We start from the raw sequence: 17,874 nt of genomic DNA on the forward strand, positions 1-17,874 counted from the left end.
TTCATTTGTACACATTATTTATTTATAATTTTTAATATAAATAAATTTAATTTTTTAAGTTTATTTAATTAATAACATCATTATTTGAATGAATCTAAAAAATCAAATTTACTTATATTTAAAAATGGAGTGAGTATAAGTTAACACTATCCATATAATAATAGCGGTTGTTGTTCGGACAACATTTGTCATATAAAAGTAATGGCAGACGAGCAAACTTTACCCTACATGCGCGTGGTCATTACTGCTGGTCCAATAATGCGTGATACACGACAAAGGAAGAAGCAAAGAACGTAAGTGGAAATTTACAACGAATTTCACAATAAGTATCATCACCTCTTGCTTCTTCTCTTTCAACCACATAGTCAAAGATAACCTGCTAACAGAGAAGCACAGACTTTGGAACCATCGTGTTTATCATTTCAGAGAAAGGTAAATAAATAAACTTAGTTCCACCCTTCAAAAAAAAAAAAAACTTAGTTCTAGATTTGTAACCAAAACTGAGTTCTAGATCCTCGTTGTAACAACCTAGATTTTTTCTCGACCTAGTTAGTTAGTTAGTTAGTTAACTACTCATGGGAGAAACCACAGAACGGGATGTTATTTCATCACCACAATTTCAACAAAGATTCAAACATGACCAAAAGAATTTTTGTTGCATCAAGATGTTTTCTTTGGTTAAGCGCTGTATATTTGTAGTTTTCTATAAGAAGAATAAGGAGGATTTTGATTCATGTGCTGGTGATGATGACGACAAACAAAAAATGGGAAAAGATGTTGAAGGTAAGCTGATAGAAATTCTTAAGATTCTAGATAAAGAGAATTTTGGGAAGAAAATTAGTGGATCTATTCTTAAGGGTCCTTTTGGTGTTCCTGCAAATCCTGAATTTACTGTTGGTTTGGATTTGCAATTGATTAAGTTGAAGGTGGAAATTCTAAGAGAAGGTAGATCTACTCTTTTGTTGACTGGTTTGGGTGGAATGGGAAAAACCACCTTGGCTACAAAGCTGTGTTTGGATGATCAAGTTAAGGGTAAGTCATAAATCCTATTTTATTCTCTTATACATGATGATAAATATGTGCTGATTTGTTCTTGTTATTTAGAAATTTGTCATATTATGTCATGCTTATTATAAGATCTGTGTAGAGTGATTGTTTTTTTGCTCATCAATACTTTCTAAAAAGATCATTCAATTAAGCATTTATAGTATAAACTATTTCAAAACAAAAAAAAAAGTTCAAAGTAAAGACCAAATTTGGTCCTTGACAATTTTCTCATGAACCAATTTTGTCCCTGAAAAAAACTAATACCCAAACTAGTTCATCATATTCTCATACTTGGGAGAAATTATTCATTATGTTATAATGAGTTAGGCACTAATTTTTCTTTCGTATAAATATGTCAGAAAGTAATGTTGGTATTATATATTGATTGTAAGGATCCAAATTAGGTAATTATTGTTAAGTTAAAATAAAGTCAAACTGCTTATTTATAAGTTGTACGTTGTTTTCATAGACTACCATGAAGAGCTTATGGAAATAAACTAAAACAAGCTTATGCCATGTCTATGAGTTGTACTTAAGGATTTATCCGCCTCATGAGCGCAATTCCCTCAGAATTCAGCAGGCTCTTCTTGATTTAAAACCAAGGATGCAGAACTGGCAAGAAGAAACATCTACAGTAAGATGAAACCACAGAGATGTGTATCAGACTCATGAAAAATCTATTAATGTAGCATAAAAAGCAAAGAGGGAATTTTGTTTAGACTGTGCAGGAGTTTTTTATTATATGAAAAATGATGTTACAGATGCTCATAAACTATGTAACCAAAAAAAAAAAAAAGATGCTCATAAATTAAAATGTGGCCAAAAGAATTAGACCAAGTCAAATATTAATATTAATCATAAATAAAATAATAATAATTTTTGTATTAACTATATATTATTAAACTTTTGAAATATACAAAAATTACAACAATATCAACTACTCTGGGCTTATTGTTCTCCTTTGATTCTTTAGGTAAATTCAAGGAAAACATTATATTTGTAACCTTCTCAAAAACACCCATGTTGAAGATTATTGTAGAGCGATTATTTGAACATTGCGGATATCCGGTGCCTGAGTACCAAAGTGACGAAGATGCGGTAAATGGATTGGGACTTTTGCTGAGGAAAATTGAGGGAAGTCCAATATTGTTAGTCCTGGATGACGTTTGGCCCGGATCAGAAGACCTAGTCGAGAAATTTAAATTTCAGATATCAGATTATAAAATTTTGGTCACTTCAAGGGTTGCATTTTCTAGATTTGACAAAACATTTATCCTAAACCCTCTTGCTCAAGAAGATTCGGCAACCCTTTTCCGTCACTACACACAGGTGGAAAAAAACAATTCAAAAATTCCTGACAAAGATCTCATCGAAAAGGTGATTGTCCTTGTTGTACTTACACCTTTTGAGCACCAATGTTATTATATAATCCGCTGATTACTGACTATATTTGTGTGCTTTGAAATACAGGTTGTGGAAAATTGCAAGGGTTTACCACTTGCCATTAAAGTGATTGCAACATCATTCCGTTATCGACCATATGAGTTGTGGGAAAAGATTGTAAAGGAACTTTCACAAGGTCGTTCAATACTTGATTCTAATACTGAATTACTTACCCGCCTCCGAAAGATTTTGGATGTTTTGGAAGATAATGCCATTAACAAAGAGTGCTTCATGGACCTTGCATTATTTCCTGAAGACCAGAGAATTCCTGTTGCTGCTCTGATTGATATGTGGGCAGAGTTGTATGGACTAGATGACGATGGCATAGAAGCAATGGACATAATCAACAAATTAGACTCTATGAATTTGGCTAATGTCTTAATAGCTAGGTACAATTTACTACTGATATTTTCTTCAAGGCCACTTAATCCAAATATATCTAACATGAACTATATTAGACAAAAATTCAATAGCTCGTGTAGCTATTATGAGAAGCATTGGATTCCTTAATTAACATTATAAACAGACCTTTGTTTTGGATTAAATTTAAACTTCTCGCATTGTGTAACTGTCTAATCTGCATTGATAATTTTGATTCTAAGGGAAAAAGTCAATAATTGTAGTTAAACTGTCTAATACATAACATGCATATCTTATCTTGCGATATAATTTTGCTCTTTGAAGGAATATTAACTTCTGTTCAATTCCCAGGAAAAATGCAAGTGACACAGAAAATTACTACTACAATAATCACTTCATCGTCCTTCATGATCTGCTGAGAGAGCTTGGAAATTATCAAAACACCCAGGAACCTATTGAACAAAGAAAAAGACAGCTTATTAATGCAAATGAAAGCAAATGTGACCAGAGGCTCAGGGAGAAGCAGCAAGGCACAATGGCCCACATATTATCCAAATTGATTGGATGGTTTGATAAACCGAAGCCTCAGAAGGTCCCTGCCCGCACATTGTCAATATCAATTGGTTCGTTATACTTGTAACTTTCTAAATATATTCCTTAACTTACAAGTTAAAAATAACATTAGCTCTAAATAAATCCTCAATTGATCCCATATGTGTTGCATTTGCAGATGAAATTTGTGCTTCAGATTGGTCCCAAGTGCAGCCAGCTCTTGCTGAGGTTCTGATTTTAAATCTTCAAACCAAACAGTACACATTTCCAGAATTGATGGAGAAAATGAACAAACTTAAAGCTCTTATAGTCATAAATCATGGTTTGCGCCCTTCTGAACTGAACAATCTTGAGCTACTTAGCTCCTTATCCAACCTTAAAAGAATCAGGCTAGAGAGGATTTCTGTTCCTTCCTTTGGCACATTGAAGAATCTTAAAAAATTATCCCTCTACATGTGCAATACAAGACTCGCTTTTGAAAAGGGCAGCATCCTAATTTCGGACTTATTTCCTAATTTAGAAGATTTGAGCATGGATTATTGCAAGGATTTGATGGTATTGCCTAGTGGGGTGTGTGATATTATCTCGTTAAAAAAGCTCAGTATTACTAATTGCCATAAGCTTTCTTTGCTGCCCCAAGATATTGGAAAGTTGGAGAATTTGGAACTCTTGAGCCTGATTTCCTGCACTGATTTGGTAGAGCTACCAGATTCTATTGGAAGGCTTTCAAATCTAAGACTACTTGACATCTCCAACTGCATAAGCCTTTCAAGTTTACCCGAGGACTTTGGCAATCTGTGTAATCTACGAAATCTCTACATGACTAGTTGTGCAAGTTGTGAATTGCCATTCTCCGTTGTCAATCTTCAGAATTTAAAGGTGATATGCGATGAAGAGACGGCTGCTTCATGGGAATCTTTCCAATCTATGATTTCCAATTTAACTATAGAGGTTCCTCATGTTGAAGTCAATTTAAACTGGCTTCATGCAACTCGCTCCTAAAACCTACGTGCACTCTTCCTTTGCTTTCCTTTGCTTTTTCAAGTTGTCGTTGAGGACACATAAAAGCCGATAGACCAAAATACTCCGTTTTCTGTCATGGAACTCGTCTACATTTAGGGTCTTTCAAATATTGATTCTAGTAGCAAGTAATGTGCCTACATGTCTCAAAAAAGGCTTCATGTTTACAATCGGTAGGTAGGAACAAATCAAGAACAAAAGAGTCTGATAATGAAGAATGATGGTGATACTGATGCACCAAGGCACATACAAAGAAAATGAGATCCATGATTAGTATGATGGTTAAGCATTGGTTTGGAGTAAAAGTGGCAAAGGAAGAGGTAAAGGTGTTAGTAAATGTAGCCTCCTGTGAAACTGAAACATCGTCTAGTGGTATTTTAGGTAAATTCTAGGTTGCCTTCGAAATGTTGTGGATAAGTTACGCATATATCAATTAATAACAGCCACATGTACTCCTTTTAAAGTTTTTCTTATGAAATTACATGTTTGATATATATTATGGAGTACATGTGACTGGTTTTAATTGGTTGTGAGTAATTTTATCCACAACTTTTTAAAGGTAGCCTAGATCTAGCTGTATTTTAAGTTTTTAACGTTAATAAGTTGATGTGTCAAAGTTGCTGAAGTTGTGCAAAGGCAAATCATCATTTTAATTCTTCTAATTTATGACTTGAAAATGTGAAATAAATTTCTGCTTCAAGTTATTTCCTGAAGACACGAGGATCCTCTGCTGCTATGGACAGAAATCCATGATGAAGATGATATGAGTGCAGTGGAGAAAATTCAAGCACGGGTCAATGTCAACATGTTTGGTATTTTATTTTTACTTTTTGTTTTGTTTGGTTTGGTTTGTATAATAGTATAATAGTACTAGTGGAGTGGCTCTTAAACAATTTGTGATATTATATGTGATTTTCTGAAAAAGCCATTAACTGCAAGTTGTGTAATATTATGGTTATGAAATAAAACTGTTTGATATTTCTGTTTGGCAACAAAGAAAGAGACAAATATGATTGATGACTTTTGCGCCATTAGGCGCCATAAGGTGCAAGTAGTTTTTCTTGACTTTTTGTTTTTTTTTTTTAACTATTAATAATAAGAGCAATGTTATTTGAACAACCATATCTTGTGACAACTTGTTCGACAACCAAATTATACAAAGAAATTTAGGTAGTGACACAAAAATCAAAGCAATAGAGAGAGAAAATAGAATGACTATGTGAGTATGAGAGAGAAAGTTGTCATAAAAGTTGTCAAAAAATGGTTGTTCAAATATCATTTCTCTAATAATAATAAGAGTAATGATATTTTGACATCCATTTGATGACAACTTTGTTGACAACCTTGTTTTTCTCACTTCTTATTGGTCAAAAACAATGGAGAGAGAAAAAGGAAGAGAGAGGATAACAACATCATGTGAGTATGAGAGAGAAAGTTGTCCAAAAGTTGTCAAAAAAAGGTTGTCAAAATATCATTTCTCTAATAATAATCAGAACAAGATTAGTTCAAATTTCAATTGAGTTGTCGGTCATTTTCAAGTCTTCATGAGTTGTCGGTCATTTTCAAGTCTTCATGACACACACAAAAAACAAACTTCTTGACATCATTGATTACGCAAGGATTTTGAGCCCTGGTAAATGAGGGTCAATGTCATACTATTGGTTAAGGAATCCTTAATAAAAAATTTTGTCTTGGAAATATAAATGGTTACTTTTGACTAATTAATAATTATATTATTTTTATTTTATATTTATTTCCTCCAGTCACATTTATAAGCAACTTTTATTTTTTTACATTTATTAAATAAGTTATGTATCTGGACTATAATATATTCCAGATACATCAGTTGTTTAATGAAACTAAAAAAGCGAAAGTTGCTTATAAATGCGACTAGAGGGAGTACTTGTTTTGATTGCTTAACCAATGTCCCTATGCGTTCTCCAAAAAATTATTAGATGTAAGTTTTAATTACATTTAGGGTTATGATAACAAGTGTCTTTAAGACACGTGTTAAGATTACATAAATAACAATACTTATTGAGAAAGATTAATTTTCTACTTTTTTATAAATAAATTAGTACAATTTTAAATACATAATTTTTGTTTGAGGAATCTTTAACATGTGTACTTTTTAATCTTATACTCTATCCATCTTAAATTGGGTGTCGTTTTTACTATTTTTATTTGTTTTAAATTATTTGTCCATTTTTATAATATAAATACATTTTTTTTTGAAGAAGCAAAACTACCCTATCAAAATTGTTATCAAAGAGAATCGAACCTGCGACTCTTGAGAGGGGCACACTTCAAGGTCACAAGCCAAGATCACCGTGCCAACCCAAGTAAGTTATATAAATACAACATTTATTATTCATTTTCACTAACATACCTTTATTTATTGACTGGTGGCGGCACCCTTTGCTATGTATGGGTGTTACGTAATAGCTTTCTTCTTTTTTGTGTATGGAGTTTTTTTGTTTGCTTTTGGCACTAGACATTAACTTTGTAACTTGATTGGATGATTCTCTTTTGCACACCTTGTGCGAGGTGCATCACTCTTGGTGTTTCAATTCCATTTTGATTTCTTCAAAAAAAAACCTTCATTTATTGCATTTTAAGGACCCTGAGTCTTTTAAGAAATATACACAACTATATGCTTTCAACTGTGCCAAAAGTCTGATCAAATCTCAAGCACAAAAACACTTAGAAAAATTCTTACAACGCTTATCTTCGAATTTCTTAAATGTTTAGAATTTAATTTAGTTTACCAATTTTTGAAACTGAAGTCTAAACAAAGATCAATTTTATTGTAAACTGTAATCCTGTTGAATTATATTGTAGAAAGTCTTCAAGGAATGGCAAGAAATCTTAGATTTGTGTGTCTAAATATTTTGTAATTAAGGTTGACTATAGTGGAAAAATCTCTCAAGTGTGAGGAGACTAGACATAATCCCAAGTTGTAGGGTGAACCCGAATAAATATTTGTGTTGAATTTATCTTCCTTAATTGCTTTCTTTTCTTAACTCTTATTAGTTTTATTTTAGAAAAGAATTTTCAGAAAAAGATAACACAATTTAACACCCTCTTCTATGTTTTTCTCACCTTCATTGACATGCAGCATGGTTAGGTGGAGGTGTAGCTAAGGAGTGCTTTCGTAGATTGTTTAATTTCGCGATGGAGAAAAGCGTTTCATTGAGGGATATGATGTTAGACATTGATGTTGAGGGAGGTTGTTGGAGGTGGACAAAACATTTGTTGGTGTAGGAGGTTGCGTTGGTAGATGAGTGTAAGGTTTTGTTGTCTAATATTTCATTGAAGGATAATGTGGAAGATGCTTGTGTTTGAGATCTTAATTCCGATGGCATGTATTATGCTAAAGAAGCTTACGAGTTGATATCTAATTTTAAAGATATAACATATTCTCTTTTGTATAAAGTCATTAGAATATCTTAGTTCCTTTGAAAATTTTATTGTCTGCACGGAGATTACTTCACAACCGTATTCCAATCAAATGTACTCTAGTTAAAAAAGGATGCAAAATTAGTTTCAATTTTTTTGTGTGGGTCGTTGTAATATGAATGAAAGTGCTAATTATTTGTTCTTTGATTATTTGGGTTCTGAAAAGTTATGATGAATGTTTTATCTTGGTTATGAATTATGCGTGTAATGACATTAGTTTCAATTTTTTTGTGTGGGTCGTTGTAATATGAATGAAAGTGCTAATTATTTGTTCTTTGATTATTTGGGTTCTGAAAAGTTATGATGAATGTTTTATCTTGGTTATGAATTATGCGTGTAATGACAAATAATTGCTTTAGTATTGTGGTTTAGTTTATAGGTTTGGTTTCTCAAAGGAAGCAAAGTGAAGGAGCTCTTTCATGCAATTTGCTTGACATGCATTTGGTCAATTTAGAAGCATCTTAACTATGTGTTGTTTGATAATCACGATTGTTTAACTCTTACATCCTTGGACATGGTAAAACTCTTGGTATGATCAAAAAGCTAAAAAAAATTCATATGAATTCTATTAATGAAACACTCAACCACTCAAATGTCTAGCAAAGATTTATCTAAAATTTGATTTTCAGTTATTTATTGATTGGCTAGGATACACGGTTGTTTTTGGTGTTGTTTTTTTATCGGGTAACTGTGTGACCTTTCGATCATAGCACTCCTTGGGATTTAATTGTGCACTTTTAATTTTTAATATATGATCTTGTTGTCCTTTTCAAAAAATCATTTAAAACATATATATTTTATTTTAAATTGTAATAAATTATAAATGATAAAAAATTGATTTTAGATAAAAGATTTTTTTTTTGAAAGAAATTTTAGATAAAAGATAAAAATGTAAAAAAAAATATATGATAAATTATAGGTTCAAATGCTATTGCGATAGTGTATGAAAAAACTAGGGTTAATTGTTTAAATTGACCCTGTAATATAGGCGAAGTCTGAAAAATGACTCTGTAAAAATAAAAGCACGTATTTTAGCCTTGTAATTTGAGATTCTTCATATTTTTGACCCTACAATATATGTGAAGTCCAAAAAAGTGACATAGAGGTTGATTTTTTTTTTTTTTCATGTTTTTTTGCAGTTATATTTAAGACGTTAAAATATGGTTTTATACAAAAAAAAAAATATATAACTTTTCGACTAAGGAAAGATTAATTACAAATTTTCGATCCCCCAAATTATGTTTTTCTTATACGATTCTTAATTAATTCATCCATCATTTAAAAACTCCAAAATTTTATGGTGAAGATTATTATGATGTTCTAAGCATGCCTACAAAACTAGAGAATTGAGTTTGACCCGTCAGTATATGCTTCCTCAGAACAAAATTGCAATTTTACATGTTTTGGTTAAAAAATCAAAATAAATTGAGGCTTATTCTAAATGCTATAAAACTTTTCAGATATTTTGTTTGTATTCTTATAATAGATACCAAAAAAGTCTTTTTTATCTCATGCGAGCTTACAAGAGCATCATCAACGTCTGTTCTTTCTTAGTGTTCTTAGAGCATCTCCAATGGGAGGTCCTTACTTAACAAGGACCACTCCCTGTTAAGGACCCCCTATTGGAGGAAGAAAAAATGAGTCCCCATTAAGGAACGGGTAACTATATAAGGACTCTCTCTCCTAGGTAACTAACGGGTCCCACGTTTAAAAGAAGTAATAAAATATGTACTATGTGGTCCCACGTTTAGCAAACAAGAACATATTTTTATGTTCTATGTATTGGAGATCAATGAGCTGGATGACACAGTGGAGAACAGTTCTCCCACTAGAGCACGTTCTAGCAGTGGCTACATCAGAAAAAGTAAGAGAGAGTAGAGATATAATGGAAAATGAGAGAAGAAATATGAGGGGTCTACATAAAGTAAAATAGGAAGCGTGTTGAATCTTAACATTGGAGAAAAAAACAAAAAAACTCAATGGCTGTTAAATCCTACATGGCATACTTGGACCCACAATTTAGCGGCTAAGAACAAAATTTTCGTTCCAATGTTGTAGATGCTCTACTCACTCCATTAGTTTGATTCTAAGGGAATCAAGTCAATACTCAAACCAATAAATATTGAGTTTTGTTTGTGTCACTTCATTCCAATGGGATCATTGGAGTAGGGTTTTGACACCCCTACTCCAATGGATGGAATTAACCCATGTGACACTTTATAGCATTGCCGTGACTAAAGCTTTTATGGTCTTGGTGCATTTACAGCTTTGACGATTCAATGTCCATAAGACCGGGTCAATTAAGTTTTCTAAACTTGTGCATCAACAGTTTTCCGCGTATGAGAATGATTTCCAAACTTCTTGGAGGAGAACCACAATAAAGGATTAACTCTAAGTTTTATCCATATATAGCAGTACTATGTCAACTTCAATTTTATAATGTTAGGTCAAGTCTAGGGCAGAATTGCTATGTAAAATTTGAAAGAGAGAATGGATAAAGGACATTACCCGGCAGTTGGTTCAAGTTATGGAATAAAAAATCACGTATCTTTGGCATTTTCAATAGTACTATCTGTGGAAAATGTATTCCTTAAGAAAAATTATTTGTACTTGACCAAAATGTTCTTGGAAATAACTCAGCACTTCCTGCCCATTTTCTATGTACGATTGTAGCAAAGAGTAGCATAATTCCAGCAAATAGCAATGAAAGGTAGTTAGCAACTTTGCAGTGATCATCATCTTTGTTCAACTATAAACATCAACCACTACTAGGCACCTATGAAGGATGATAAATTTTTGCAAGGTATTCTGGTCGATAATGATGTGGATATGATATTGTTGGTAATAAAAATTATAAATTAATATATATTATAAAATAGTACAAGTTATACAATTGAATCAATTTTACTTTGGTTAATTAAACAATAATTTTTAAACGGGAATGTATCTCAGTCTTATCCATAGATTGGAGTCACATATACCATAATATGATTTTTCAGATACCTAAAAAAATATTGAAAAACGACCATGTCTAATACTCTAGATGAATTTGTTTAATCTTTTTCTTCTTCTATTGCTAGACTTTGAGGGGAAGGTTGACAAGTAAATAAACACTAATAACTAAAATAAAGAAATCAGTACTTCAATGTCATGAATTGTTTCTTACAAGAAAACTAGCACATGTAATTCTAAAGATCAACACGATTACTAATTAATTAAATATTGCGACCACAAAAGAATAAATTTAAGGTTTCGTAAGCAATTTGAAATTGTTTTAAAGATCATTTTGACCCATATTTATGTACAAATACTGATGTGGTGCAAGTATACTCTAAAAAAGATATCATAAACCTATTTGACGTGGCCCTGTGGTTTTTTTTAAGGGACCCTGTGGGTTTTGTTGATGAAAATAAACATATGTATAAATATTTTGTTAATGAAAATTAAGCTAGTTTTCTTATTACCAACACTAGCTTAATTACATTGTCAAGAAAGAAAAATAAAAACACTTACTCCATAATTAAGACAAATATATCATGTAGTAACTAGTTCATAATAATTCCTCTATAAAAATACTTCATTCATGTCGGTAATTAATTTTGTCTTGCACAAGAAAACTAATACACGTCATTTGATAGATTAAGATTAAGGTTACGTACATAGTATTTTTTTGCGAATCAATTTGATATATTCATTTATACAGAGACACACACTAACATTAACATATAAATTTGTGAGATCCATATGAGTTTCACCTAATAGAAAAGTGAATATTAGAGAGTATGCTAAAGGAGTATTCATAACATTTCTCTTGTATTATATGTAGTGAACTTAGATGCATTTAATATTTGTAGTTGAATTATTTGACGGATATAATGAGCAAAAATATATGAGGAATGATATTTTGACACTACTTTTTTGACAACCCATCGACAACCCTTCATATAATATATTATTATTGCCTTTTTGCTTATTTTATTTTCCAATTCCTCTTTCTCTCTCCATCCACATTTTTTTCCCTCCCCTGTTTCTCCCGCCCCCATCATTCTTACTTGTTCCCTCCACCTCTCATCTAACTCACACCCTTTGGAATTCACCCAATACAAGAGAACCACATAAAACTTTTGCACCAAATTAGCCTAAAGAAACCTTAACAAAGGCAGAACTTGCACAGGCTGCATCAAACCTTAATACAAATCAATCGGTACTTCAGTGATTACACTATGTCACAAAACTACTCAACAATGTCATACCCAAAAAATCCTTAATACATCAAACTACTTGTCCAAATTTTGTAGAGTGTTGTTGATGCTTATTTGTCTTTATCATGTCACCTTTAGCAATATGCGGTAACAACAGAAAAAAGAAAGAAAACAAAAGCAATTAAGTTCTCTTGTATTAAACACAAGGATAAATGAAATGAGGAAAACTACAATTGACTTAAACTAGCAACCAAGTAAACCAGATAAATTCTCTTGTATCCAATGGTATATCAATCAATGTCTTATGATCATAAAACTACTAATCCCCTGGTCCTAATCCATTAACAAACTATTCTACACAAAGCAGCCCAATGGATAATGAATGATGTATATGAAGACCAAAGGCACTCTTAGTCTTCAAATACTCCATAGTCTTTGATAAGCTAGTCATAATGGATTATCAACTTTTCTCGGGTATTCACCGCATCTACAACTCACACAAAATTTGAAATCTACTTATAAGGATTCCTTGGATAAAAAAAATATAAAAAAGGAATTTTTGAAACAAAAAACCCAAATTGTATGATTACAAGCTTACTAATAGGCACAAGACATAGTTTTTCTATAATCAATTTCATCAGAAACACCAGCATCATCACCATAAATTTTTCATTCCATTCAAAATCAAAATTAGAGAGCAATAATGAAGAGTTGATTGAGAAGAGAATCAGAGGTTAGGGTTGAATTGGGAGACAAATACAATAGGAATCAGGTGTTTCAATTTGGGAGATAGAGAGTAGTTAGGGATGAATTGGGAGCGAGAGAGAAAAGAAGAATCAACTTCTGGTATGTTCTGTGTTTTCTGGCTACAGACAAAACCATAAAAAACAGATTTTGAGTTTAATGTTTATGTTATTACGAAAATACCCTCCAAACATAGTTGTCCCTGGCGTTGTCGCAAAACGTATGTCAATATATCATTTCTCAAAATATATACATGCATCTTATTTGAATATTTCAAATTTAATATATACGATTAGTTTTTAAATAAGTTTCATGATTGTCAATATTTTTAAAAAATAATGTCAAACACAATGTACAATTGCGGCGTAAAAGAATAAACAAAACATGGTATGAATTGTACAAGTGTGTGGCTTATACAAAACCATGGTCTAAAACCAGACTAAGAACACCGTGTGACTTAAAGAACATACAATTGTTTTGCAAGTGTATAGCCTTAACGAATCCATGGACATAAACAAGTAATTTACTATCGATGCTTTATATGGTGAATGCCACACGTCAACATAAATAAAAAAAAAAAAAACAAATTTTAATGAGTCACAATACCAAGTTTTTGTTTTTCTGACCAAACAGCGTTCGGGATATTTAAGTGAAAAAAAGACAAAGAAAGGAAAGAATAACGAAGATTAGTACGCAATGTGTTGGAAAAGAGACAAAAAAGAACACGGTTCCATTCTTGTTGCTATAAATAATATTGCATGCTTATAACATCTAAAGTTTCAATTTCAAAACATTCTACTACAACAATTATTCTAAATTTCACTTCTTTCTTGCATACATAAAGAACACAGACAGACAAAAGCAGCGGAAGGAATCTCAAATTCATGAGTAGCGCCACACATATTATTACCCTTGCAACAAGATTTCAATTTCATGATGTCTTGAACAAAATATCTCAAATTGTTGAAAAAGCACAAGAGAACCAAAGTTCAAGGCGATCATTGAGGTTAATCTTAAAGGATTTATCTCCAGTTGTACAAGATATAAAGCATTACAATGATCATTTGGATCACCCCAGAGAAGAAATAAATAGTTTGATAGAAGAAAATGATGCAGAAGAAAGTGCATGCAAATCTTCTTCTGAGAATGATTCCAATGTTGTTGATGAGAATCAATCTCTTATTGTAAATGATGTCAAAGAGACGCTTTATAAGGCCAGAGAAATTCTTGAGCTTCTCAACCATGAAAATTTTGAAGCTGGACCACCTTTCAAGCATCCTTTTGATGTTCCTGAAAATCCAAAATTCACTGTTGGGTTGGATATACCATTTAGCAAGTTGAAAATGGAGCTTTTAAGGGATGGTAGTTCCACCCTTGTGTTGACTGGTTTAGGAGGATTGGGGAAAACCACTTTGGCTACAAAGCTTTGTTGGGATGAACAAGTTAAGGGTAAGTCATAAATCCTCTTTGGCTCTCTAAAGCATGTTTGGATTAGCGGTGTGTTAGACAGAATCACATAAATTTCAAAACAAAATCATGTTGCCACTATAATTTTCCAAATTCATTATTTTACAAATTACATTGTAGGCATTTTAAAGAAGCATTTTCCTTTGAATTGGATTGATTAATTTTCTTTTCTCTCAGCTGTTCATTTAGTTTTGCATGTTAAATGTACAAGACATAATTTTTTTTTTGTCTGACAAACTGTCTTTGGTTTTACTAGGTAAATTCATGGAAAACATTATATTTGTCACCTTCTCAAAAACACCCATGTTGAAGACTATTGTAGAGAGAATATATGAACATCGTGGGTATCCAGTACCAGAGTTTCAAAGTGATGAAGAAGCTGTCAATAGGTTAGGACTTTTGTTGAAGAAAGTTGAGGGAAGTCCGCTATTGTTGGTTCTGGATGATGTTTGGCCAAGCTCAGAATCTCTTGTTGAGAAACTTCAATTCCAGATATCAGATTTCAAAATTCTGGTGACTTCAAGGGTTGCATTTCCAAGGTTTAGCACAACATGTATCTTAACACCTCTTGCTCATGAAGACGCAGTAACGCTTTTCCATCACCATGCTCAGATGGAAAAAAATAGTTCAAAAATAATCGACAAAAATCTTGTAGAAAAGGTACTTGTTCTTACTTTCTTACATATGAGCATTATCTATTATGTAGCATCGACACACTTCAGATTGAAGTCACATAGAAAGACGTCTAAGTTATAATCATTTGATTACTGACTATACTCGCTTGCAATGAATTGCAGGTCGTTAGAAGTTGCCAAGGTTTACCACTTACCATTAAAGTAATTGCTACATCGCTAAAAAATCGGCCTCATGACTTGTGGCGTAAGATAGTGAAGGAACTGTCACAAGGTCATTCTATTCTTGATTCTAATACCGAATTACTTACTCGCCTCCAAAAGATCTTCGATGTTTTGGAAGATAATCCCACAATCATGGAGTGCTTCATGGACCTAGCCTTATTCCCCGAAGACCATAGAATTCCTGTCGCTGCTCTCGTTGATATGTGGTCAGAGCTGTATAGACTAGATGACAACGGAATACAAGCAATGGAAGTCATCAACAAATTAAGCATCATGAATTTGGCTAATGTCATAATACCAAGGTACTAGGACTATTGTTATTATTATATTTTCTTCTAGGCTACTTAAATTGTTAAATATCTCAAATGAATGAAAGTCTACATAAATCCTGTGAAATGATTTTTTATTTTTTAAGTAACTAATTAACCTCTGCTCATTTACCAGGAAAAATGCAAGTGACACAGACAATAACAACTACAATAATCAATTCATCATGCTTCATGATATTCTAAGAGAACTTGGAATTTACCAAAGCACCAAGGAACCATTTGAGCAAAGAAAAAGACAGATTATTGACATGAATAAAAATAAAAGTGGGCTCACGGAGAAGCAGCAAGGCTTGATGATCCGTATATTGTCAAAGTTTATGAGATTGTGTGTTAAACAGAATCCTCAACAGCTCGCTGCCCGTATATTGTCGGTATCAACTGGTTAGTAATACTTATACTACCTTTTTCTAAATTTGACCATCTAAAAAATGCTATTGATTTTTTTTTTGCAATCTGTTATTCATTCCTATTCCACAATTGATCGCTTGAGTTTCACATTTGCAGATGAAACATGTGCGTTGGATTGGTCTCAAATGGAACCAGCTCAGGTTGAGGTTCTGATTTTAAATCTTCATACCAAGCAGTACTCATTACCCGAGTGGATTGGAAAAATGAGTAAACTAAAAGTTCTGATAATCACAAACTACACTGTCCATCCTTCTGAACTGACCAACTTTGAGCTTCTCAGTTCTTTACAGAATCTGGAAAGAATTAGACTAGAGCGAATTTCCGTTCCTTCGTTCGCCACAGTAAAGAATCTGAAAAAACTATCGCTCTACATGTGTAATACAAGACTGGCTTTTGAAAAAGGTAGCATCCTAATTTCAGATGCATTTCCAAATTTAGAAGAATTGAACATTGATTACTGCAAAGATTTGTTGGTATTGCCAACTGGTATCTGTGATATCATCTCACTAAAGAAGATCATGGTTACTAATTGCCACAAGCTTTCATCACTTCCTCATGATATTGGAAAATTGGAGAATTTGGAACTTCTAAGCCTCAGTTCATGTACTGACTTGGAAGCTATACCGACTTCCATTGGAAAGCTGTTAAATCTAAAACATCTTGACATTTCAAACTGCGTAAGCCTTTCAAGTATACCTGAGGAATTTGGTAATTTGTGCAATCTCAGGAATCTGTACATGGCAAGTTGTGCAAGTATTGAATTGCCATTCTCAGTTGTCAATCTTCAGAACTTAAAGACGATAACCTGCGATGAAGAGACGGCTGCTAAATGGGAAGATTTCCAGCGTACGCTTCCCAATATGAAGATAGAGGTTCCTCGTGTTGATGTTAACTTAAATTGGCTTCAATAAATGATCTGCTAAGACCTCTTCTTTGAATGACTTCTGTATAGTATGTAATTAAAATTCTTTTGTAATATTTTGTAATTTCTTTTGTATAAATACATGATTTGTATTAGCTATTCTCAATCAATAAATTCAATTTTTAATTTTTTTATCTGCTCATTCTATAGCTACATGATAATAAGGCTCTAGTAAATCCGTCTATGCTTCTCCAACTCTAAAAAGCTCTTCTTAGTCCTTAGGTTCCTTCTTTATTGTTCCCTGTTCCTGAGTTCTTCCATCATAGATCAAACTTCAAAGTCGGAAAGAAGCAGTTAATCCTCAAAATTTGTCAAGCATGGTCTTTGTTGCTTTCCATTGAATGGATCAAAATACAATGAAAAAGTTCCTGCTTTCAAAGAACAAAGTGAAGTTTGTTAATGGTGTTGTGAATTCGTTGAAAATCACACCAATAAAATACTTAATGCGTGGAGCAAAATAATCAAGCAACCAAAACAAAGTGGGTAACAATTATAAACACAAGAAAAAGTAGAAAAACAGCAAGAGAAAGAAAGAGAGAACACACAAAATTTGTTAACAAATTCAGTCCAATACTAATCAAGTCTGGGGTAGAGAGCAGCTCTCCGTTCCACTATAATGATGATGAGTAAATATCAAAAGTTACAAGAATTAGTCTTCAAACCTAATTCTACTCAAAGTTCCAATCTCATCCCGTGAACAAGAGACTCAATCCTAATACTGTTTACCAAGGTGAATCAATCCTAACCCTAGTGTTTGTTGCCAAGAGAATTCTCTACAAACCCTAGTTTTTGTGTTGGCTTCTAAACCCTTGTTTTCAGCTCTCTACTCTCTTTTCATCTGATACAAGGTTTATATTTATAGTAAAAGTAACCCTTAAAATTGGAAACAAATCTGCACTGAAAAATACGTGTTTGTTATCTGCCTTCAGCGCACCATCGTTTCATGTTACGATTCCAACGTGGCACGATTTGTCCAGTGACTTGCTTCAGGAATTTCTTTAACAATCGTGGCACGTTGCTTCCAATCGTGGCACAATTTCTCATGAACATGATTTTAAGTTAAC

General features: G+C 32.7%; 2 protein-coding genes and 1 long non-coding RNA gene across 3 annotated transcripts; all 3 read left to right on the forward strand.

Annotated features, from left to right (window-relative positions):
- Positions 1-355: 355 nt before the first annotated feature.
- On the forward strand, positions 356-5,422 carry LOC146900964 (putative disease resistance protein At5g66890). Its single transcript, XM_085733772.1, has 5 exons — positions 356-1,032; positions 2,021-2,424; positions 2,518-2,879; positions 3,202-3,473; positions 3,581-5,422. Exons 1-5 carry the CDS (start codon positions 576-578, stop codon positions 4,402-4,404), a joined length of 2,319 nt encoding a protein of 772 aa, XP_085589898.1. The 5' UTR covers positions 356-575; the 3' UTR covers positions 4,405-5,422.
- A 1,203-nt stretch (positions 5,423-6,625) lies between these two features.
- LOC146900965 (uncharacterized) lies at positions 6,626-8,031 on the forward strand. Its single transcript, XR_015021981.1, has 2 exons — positions 6,626-6,764; positions 7,541-8,031. It is a non-coding gene; the product is annotated as an uncharacterized LOC146900965 (long non-coding RNA).
- Positions 8,032-13,600: 5,569 nt separating this feature from the next.
- LOC146900966 (putative disease resistance protein At5g66900) lies at positions 13,601-16,944 on the forward strand. The gene is made up of 5 exons (XM_085733783.1): positions 13,601-14,276; positions 14,551-14,954; positions 15,092-15,453; positions 15,596-15,861; positions 15,985-16,944. The coding sequence occupies exons 1-5, from the start codon at positions 13,712-13,714 to the stop codon at positions 16,797-16,799; spliced, it is 2,412 nt and encodes an 803-aa protein (XP_085589909.1). The 5' UTR covers positions 13,601-13,711; the 3' UTR covers positions 16,800-16,944.
- Positions 16,945-17,874: the final 930 nt, after the last annotated feature.

This window comes from Medicago sativa, chromosome 8, assembly GCF_051527215.1.
Source record: "Medicago sativa cultivar Bolivia chromosome 8, Bolivia_mono, whole genome shotgun sequence".
Taxonomy (NCBI): Eukaryota; Viridiplantae; Streptophyta; class Magnoliopsida; order Fabales; family Fabaceae; genus Medicago; species Medicago sativa.

Coding starts and splice junctions, on each gene's coding strand:
- LOC146900964 (XM_085733772.1), top strand. CDS start 576: ATGGGAGAAACCACAGAACGGGATGTTATTTCATCACCACAATTTCAA. Junction 2,425..2,517: donor ACAAAGATCTCATCGAAAAG/GTGATTGTCCTT, acceptor TTTGAAATACAG/GTTGTGGAAAATTGCAAGGG. Junction 2,880..3,201: donor GCTAATGTCTTAATAGCTAG/GTACAATTTACT, acceptor TTCAATTCCCAG/GAAAAATGCAAGTGACACAG.
- LOC146900966 (XM_085733783.1), top strand. CDS start 13,712: ATGAGTAGCGCCACACATATTATTACCCTTGCAACAAGATTTCAATTT. Junction 15,454..15,595: donor GCTAATGTCATAATACCAAG/GTACTAGGACTA, acceptor CTCATTTACCAG/GAAAAATGCAAGTGACACAG. Junction 15,862..15,984: donor TATATTGTCGGTATCAACTG/GTTAGTAATACT, acceptor TCACATTTGCAG/ATGAAACATGTGCGTTGGAT.